General features: G+C 38.9%; 1 protein-coding gene across 1 annotated transcript; it reads left to right on the forward strand.

The window, feature by feature from the left end:
- Positions 1 to 1,391: 1,391 nt before the first annotated feature.
- LOC131788362 (uncharacterized) lies at positions 1,392 to 7,291 on the forward strand. The gene is made up of 9 exons (XM_059105444.2): positions 1,392 to 1,639; positions 2,945 to 3,213; positions 3,392 to 3,506; positions 3,788 to 3,910; positions 4,129 to 4,254; positions 4,589 to 4,711; positions 5,186 to 5,219; positions 5,720 to 5,846; positions 6,245 to 7,291. Exons 1-9 carry the CDS (start codon positions 1,567 to 1,569, stop codon positions 6,761 to 6,763), a joined length of 1,509 nt encoding a protein of 502 aa, XP_058961427.2. The 5' UTR covers positions 1,392 to 1,566; the 3' UTR covers positions 6,764 to 7,291.
- Positions 7,292 to 7,633: the final 342 nt, after the last annotated feature.

A 7,633-nucleotide genomic window follows, 5' to 3' on the forward strand; every position in this document is an offset into this window, starting at 1 on the left:
TTGACGTCATAAGAATTGTATGACAGACAGTAAGGAGAATTACCAATGAAATCTCAAGAGTTTAAAAGTTAAGAGGACAATTCAACAATCATTTTTCCCTCCGTAGATATGTTATGATAAGGTATATATCGTTTGTGCCTCGATTACTAATTCACCTTCCATGTGAATCGTGATGCTCTGATGTCATATCTCCGGTCTTCTTCATCCAACGAGGTCGACTGGTCAGGTGTCACCTTATGAAGCAATATACTTCACTGTGATATTTTGTTTTAGACAGCTGGGATTAGTTATAGCGCACCGTGATGATTTGTGCCAATAGTACTTTCTTTTTACTGAAGCATAAGTTATGAATTTAAGAATTATCAGACTGCTGTTCAAATTAAATAATATATCTAAAAGGTGAATACATATGTGGTTACACGAACCTGCACGACTAAGAGGTTCAAGATACAAGCCCATTTCGTCACGAGGAAACAGTTGCTAATGTTCTTCCTTTGTTACAACAACATTAAATGAGGAAGCATGGTCGTTGGAGAATGTTTTATTCCACAACTGTGAGCTGAGTTAAGCGGAGGTTTGCAAAATATTCTTAAACACTAGGAGAAAATAATACAACTTTCTTTTGCAAAAGCGTAACTATTTCACTATATAGGCGTCAAGATAAGTCATAATCAGTTTTGAAGACCCTGGATTTCCATCACCGAAGCCATGGTAATAAAAAGTAGTTCATTAATAAATAGAAAGCAGATGTTTTGACGAGATTAGTGGGTCTTCTGAAAAAAAAAACAATATACTTAATACCCGACTATTCTCCTTCCAAAGAAAATTCCATTAACCACAATTGAGGAATAAAAACCTTTTATAGGCCATATTTCAGAAAAAGTTTCTATAGTAGTAATGCAATAACATCTTCAGTTAATCCTAATTTGCAAGTCATTTGCAAGAACGACAGTTTTTAGCATGGCACGTCATCCGAGTAATTGTGTCGTAAGACAGCATGGACAGAAAGAACCATTTGACAATTTATAAAATTCTAGTCCTCCATTTCTTCTTCACTATGAGTAAAGTCAAGTAAGATTATGCAGGGAAAAGAAGGCCCTTCGTGTCATTTACAGATGGGACTTTTCATCTTTGCCTTCTTGATCTTTGTCTTAAATGGAACGTTAATGTTTGTCAGTCTGGTGAACGCAAACAAAGCGGCATTTCCCGATGATGTAACGTAGTACGTTTAACGAAGAAGATAATACATCAACTGTAAGGCCTTTTGTTAATAGATCTGTGTTTTTACCGGATATACTTCGTTTTACAAAGTGTGCAACGACAGAAATGTCAAGTTAGACAAACAAATTTACCCGCATCTAGAGGCTCCCAAATGGATGGTAGCTCAAAAATGGCCTAAACAAGCCTCAGCTGATTTTAATGAACTAAAAAGGAAAAAAAAATACGTTCTTTTTATCAATATCGAAGAACCTTCAGTTAAGTTTAGGATTCTATCAACGGGTTGGCGGAGTTCAGTGACGCTTGTGGAAAACGTGTAACTGGTCCACAGTCAACTGATATTTAGCCATGTTTTCAGCTTATTTCTGTTTTCTTTTATTGGAGATCTGTTCCATTACGCCCTGGCGAGTCACTTCAAAAGGTCAGTCTTCGTACAATTCATCGTAAACGAAGTTTCTATTGTTTAAGGAACTTTTAGTTGTCATTCTGTGCCGAACTGAAGTTATTACATGTTTCTCAAATGTTACTTCATAAAGGAGGGTAATACGCTGTTGTGAATCTGGAAAGCTGACGTTTTGAACAAAAGCCTTTTTTCGAAGTAAATTTAAAAACTGTTAGCAGATTTCTTCTTTCCTTTTTTTTTTCTTTCATGATAACTTGGTGTTAACATTTTGACGTTTTCACGTATAATTTAGGAGGACTTAATTTAACAAACATCAGTGAATGAAGTGGGTTAAAATAACAAATACGAAATAGATAAATGTCTTTCTCACGGAAACATTTACAGCTAGCGAATTTTTTGTTACTTACAATAGAATCCTTTTTTTTTTTTACTAAAATTGCGAGAAGGGAATAAATCGCGAAGACGGTAAAAAACGAAGATACATCTAAGTTTCAATCGCCAATATTTGTTGCATGAATAATGAAAGTAAGAAAGCCAACATTTATCTCCAGTTTGGATCACACATCATCAGGCGGTTTGTACTTGATCAATACCTTCGCTTGGCAATCGCCTTTCATCTTAAGGACGGTTTCCTCTCTCAAACTCGAAAAATGCAGACCTCAAACACCGCGTAGACTACTAGAATCGTATTGGACGCCAAGCATGTCCTAATGCATCAATTTACAGCAATATTTTTAAGCATTCATTACTTCCTTCCCCTTCTAGAAAAATTTCATGCACTTTAAACAGTAATTTAAGACCAGCATAAGTGTCAGTTATCATTTGAAATCCTATGTCTTGATTTATCTACGTCGCTGTTTGGACAATAAATCCAAACTACATGTCGCGGTTGCCAATGTTGTTTTGGTACCTTTAAAATGCAAGGCCATCTAGCTCAATATGATATCAGAAGGTTAAAGACGTCTTGTTCGTCTGTAACCATGGTGACCGTTAAATTGGTGGTTAAAACTTCGTCATCTTGCAAACAGCCCTCCCTTATGCTGTATTTAAATTTGTCGCGAATTTATCGAGTTTATGCATGCAGTGCAAGAGAACAAAGCTATTGACGCAATGGTAACCGAACGCATGCGCACAACAGAGGACGTCATCGATGATAGGCTATAAGAACGTAGGTGCAGACAATGAATATTTAAAAATTCATGCTTAATGTAATTTGACCTTTAATCGTCAAGGTCAGAATACGAACGTGCAAATTTTGCCAGCGTTCAAAATTACAAATAGATCCTAAAACCAAGCTCAAAAATTTGATGTTCTCGTCAACAGAAATTGACATTTTGGACGACAACGACATAAACTTCAGACAACGTTTGTTCGCAGTACACGAGTTTCATTACCTGAACGTGCTTCCAGTCGGAGTACGTATGGTGTATGACGACTTAGACTGTACCTTCAAATGCCTTTACCATCCTACATGTATTTCTGTGAATCTGGTCGCTGAAGGAGGACTGTGGTGTGAGCTACTGTCGTCTGATAAGTACAGCAATCCCAAGGAGTTCAAACAAAACAAGAGCTCGCATCATTATCAAATTATCGTAAGGACTACTTGTACAGAAAATGTATCTTTTCTTTTATGTTGCGTGGTAGAACCCTAAGAAATCAATGTTTTGCTTACAACAAATAACAGTTATCACCATTATCTGTTTGTTGTGGTTGTGTTAACCAGCCTAGGCATCGTGAGTTTAATCATGTCCCAATTCATTGCTCTTTTAGTCGCCTTGTTCCAACAATCCATGCGACAATGGTGGGACTTGCGTGGCCTACCACGAGGATGAGACGTTTAAATGCGTATGCAAAAGTGGTTTCATCGGAGAACAATGTGAGAAAGGTATTGGGAGGACGTGGTGGGGACAGGAGGTTTAATCTTAACAGCCAAGTGTACAAAAACTTCCTTCTCTTAACGCAGATTTCTGTAGTATGAAGCGATACGGAGTATTGTAATACGTAGTCATGTTCTTGGCAAGGTTCCACGCGCTTTCATTGACAAAACAGGTTCAACAATTTCCGAAAGGAGGCTGTACGCGGTAGCGTGAGTGGGGCAGGAAAAGCCCCCAATCAAGGGAAACCTTGTTGATGTTGCTAAATTAACACGAATAATCTTTCCTTAAGACATAGATGAGTGTTCTACAGGAAATGACAACTGCAGTGCTAACTCTGAGTGCAGCAATACCAAGGGTTCGTACAGTTGTACTTGTAAACCGGGATATTCTGGAGATGGACGAACTTGTAAAGGTAAATTAACTATCGTTGTATATGACAACTGAATGAGTATTTGTTGTTGCTCCGTGACCCGCTGATATTGTAAGGTTAGGAAAAGTTCCATGCTGATCATTCCTGGAAATTCAGGGTTTAATCGTGTATAGATATGTAAGTCCTTGTTCTCGGAGGATACTCTCGATACTCGAAGCTAGCAGTTCAATGTAACTGAACGTCTTTGTTTGAAATTTCAGATTTCGACGAATGTTCAACTGCAGAAACCCACAACTGCAACGCTGATGCAGTATGCAACAACACCATGGGATCGTACACCTGTTCATGCAAAACTGGATACTTTGGAGATGGATGGACTTGCAAAGGTAAATGCCCTCTCTTCGCTTGCGTCCCAGGTAAACCGAGTGAGAGTTGAAAAGCTTGGAAATCAAAAGTTTTTCTCCTCGTCACTTACAAGGGTTTCAAGTGTTCTAACAATATCTCAAATAGATTGTTACGATGCGATCCTCTGCTTTTAAAGAAAAACGATGAGTTTCTCGGTACAATAAAACGAGAGGGTTTTAACCAATCAGAGTTTACGTAGACTCTCAGCTATAAGTTGATGATTCTGATGATGACTGTCATTTTCAATTTCGCTTGCCAGTGAGGTTTGAGATCAGTTTTACAATGTTAAGTTTACAATAACTGATTTTCTTACAGATATTGATGAATGTGCTACAGGAAAACAGAAGTGCAGTGCTGATGCAGAGTGCAATAATACCAAGGGATCGTATAACTGTACATGTAAACCTGGATATTCTGGAGATGGACGGACTTGCAATGGTAAATTTTCGCCGTCTTCATGGCGTAAAAAATGCAGTAGTCATTTACAAAGTAACTGCCATAAAAATTGTTACCAAATATTAGGAAATACACCTTAGAAACCCAATTGGCTATTTACAGAATAAACCAAGTAGTTAAACTCGGGAGACCAAAAGTAAATCCAGCGAGTAGCAGGACAAAGGGCTTGAACAAAGGACCTCTCTTACGACTCGGTCACGCTACCACAAGAGTAGCATACATCCATCCATTTCAGTCTCCTAAATATTCAATCAATCAAAAGGCAATCTACCAATCAATCACTCTAACTCTGGTTGTTGAGGCTGCTGACCCCTCAGCCTAGTGCTGCTATAGTACATTAAATAGTTTAGGATATATATGTGTCATTTGTACATTCAGCTGTCTTCGAGATTAGTCACAAACACAGGCACTGTCCTTAGATTTATTCGTAACGATGACGCCTCCTTTCTATCGCAGTATCGACGTGCAAAGAAATTTACGCCAAGAATATGTAAGTGATGATTAAACCACCACTTTAAAAAACAGTTTAAGAGAGTGTAAACTTTAGTTAAATGAATGTAAAGGTCTCACTAATAGAATGAGGAGACTTTGGGGGTGGAGCGGAAAGAATAAAAATGATAACGGTAACGATAACGAAAATGATAGCAATGATGCTGATTTTAAGTACTGTAGTAGAGTTTCGTAAAAGGTTGAGGGATAAAAAGTCAAGCACAGCTGGAAGTTGTCATTAAAACACCCTTACAGAAGTTATTCGGGATTGAAGGCGGTAAGTTTCTGAAGAAACTGTAGTGCTGCGTCGGTGGGAGAGTATATCAGGGTAATTCAGTTTTATCAACTGAGTTGAAAACGGAAATTGGCCACCATAAGAGTTTAAAGGCTGACGTTCCGAGCGTTAGCCCTTCGTCGCTTGAACGTCAGCTTTTAAACTCTTTTACGGTGGTCAATTTACGCTTTCATGTCTAACAGAGATTGAGGTTGTGTCATCAACAGATCGAACGTGAGTGGAGTGATGACGCTGTACCTCGATTCAAAACCGGTTTCCATTTTCTGTCATATGGGAAATTTTGGTTGTGGAGATGGAGGATGGACTCCAGTTATGAAAACTGATGGCAATAAGGTATAAACTAGCTTTGTTTAGCTACTGAGGTTGAAAATGTAATTTGATTTAAAAGAGATGGTCGCCCAGAGAGGCACTTTAATTGTCAGCTACTGCCTCACCTCTCATTCTTTACTTTCTTTGTAATAAAAATGTCAGATACTTAAGCGAGCCATGGTCATTTGTTGTGGACAGTGAGAGAGGTTATATGTACCTCATTGTTTAATAGAACCTCTCACGATTGACAACGAGCAAGAGCTATGAGTAAAAGCAGGGCAGAAATAAATGCATCCTTCTAGAATAGAAAACATGGTATGACGCACGATAGATTAGAAAGGAAAAGGACTACGATCTAATTTCCAATGTCGTGCTGATTATCATACGATAAATTGATAGTGGTTCGCTAATATCTTTCCCAGGTTACTTTCCATTACAATTCTAGCCTTTGGATAAGCAAGTCTGACTATAACCTTCCAGGAGGTGCGACTGGTTTTGACAGGCAAGAGACCAAGTTACCAACTTTTTGGAACACACCCTTCGAGAAAATCTGTCTCGGTATGAAGATCGATAACCTTACTAACTTCATTTTAGTCAATAAGACGGCTGTCTCGCTACATTCGCTGATAGCTGACGGGAAATATCGCAACACGTCGCTGGGTCTCAAGTTGTGGAAATCGCTAATTGGCTCCAACGCCTCTTTGCAGACCAGCTGTGTAAGAGAAGGGTTCAATGCTGTGTGTAGCGACAAAAAAGCGTCAAAAGCGAGGATCGGGATCATTGCTGACGATAAAGAAGACTGCAGCGACTGTGATTCTAGAATTGGGTTTGGTACAGGGGGATATCAGGATGATAATCACACTTGCGGAAACGAAGCAACATACTCCTCAGACAATGGAAGTAGGCACATCAAAGCCATGGGATACATCTTGGTGCAGTAACTCTCACTGCCTCACTACCCTTTATGCAAAAACGTCCTTGACTGTTTCGCATGCTCAGATATCAGTGCACTTAAAAAATAGCTTCAAAATAGGATTGAAAAGCGCTTATAGGAAGCCTCTGTAGTAATAAAACGATTTGATTAGTTTCGCCTATTCAATGTTTGATCAGCGATCTCCGTCATATACACATATATCAAAGAGACAGCGTCATTTACACGTATATCAAAGAGATAGCTTCAAAGGGCTTCTTTGGAGAGTCCATAAGGACTGGGATCGACAAGAAAATGAAGGATGCGATGATACAGACTATTCGTATTTAACAATGTTTTAACCATGTTTAAAACCATCAGAATAAAAGCATTGTCCTCTAAGACAAATATCGCACACCCAAAGTGAACTGTTGCCTCTCCACACCACACCTGATATCTAATGGACACATCCTCTCCTTAAACTCACCAAGGCTGCCGAAAAAACAAGCCCATAACCACGTGCGTTCCAGGAAAGGAATGAAAAGACCACAACTACATAGGAACCTTTAAGATGAATCATTGAATATTGAAAACAATAACAAATAAAATAAAAATAGGACCAAGTCGCTGCAGCTAAGCCCAACCTTTTCCCCTTGGGAAGGCTCTTTCGGAAATCAGTTCCGTTGTTCATTATATTGTTTCTCTCAATTGGTACGTGCGCTACGATTCGTCAATCTGGCGGACCGAACTTCACTGTTCGGTCCGCTAAATTCAACAGTTTGTTTTGAATTGAAATCTTCTTCAATCCCTGTATTTTTCTACTCGGATTTGTGGCCCGCGTGGAAAAATCCGAGCGGGAAAAACTCCGTCTGAAACTTACAATTCACTCAATCGCCAGCTT

Source organism: Pocillopora verrucosa, chromosome 7 (assembly GCF_036669915.1).
Source record: "Pocillopora verrucosa isolate sample1 chromosome 7, ASM3666991v2, whole genome shotgun sequence".
NCBI classification, from domain to species: Eukaryota; Metazoa; Cnidaria; class Anthozoa; order Scleractinia; family Pocilloporidae; genus Pocillopora; species Pocillopora verrucosa.

Excerpts from the sequence above, each read along its gene's own strand:
- LOC131788362 (XM_059105444.2), top strand. The coding sequence starts at position 1,567 with ATGTTTTCAGCTTATTTCTGTTTTCTTTTATTGGAGATCTGTTCCATT. Across the intron at positions 3,911-4,128 it reads AGATGGACGAACTTGTAAAG|ATTTCGACGAATGTTCAACT; the intron begins GTAAATTAACTA and ends TTGAAATTTCAG. Across the intron at positions 5,220-5,719 it reads GAAATTTACGCCAAGAATAT|ATCGAACGTGAGTGGAGTGA; the intron begins GTAAGTGATGAT and ends TGTCATCAACAG.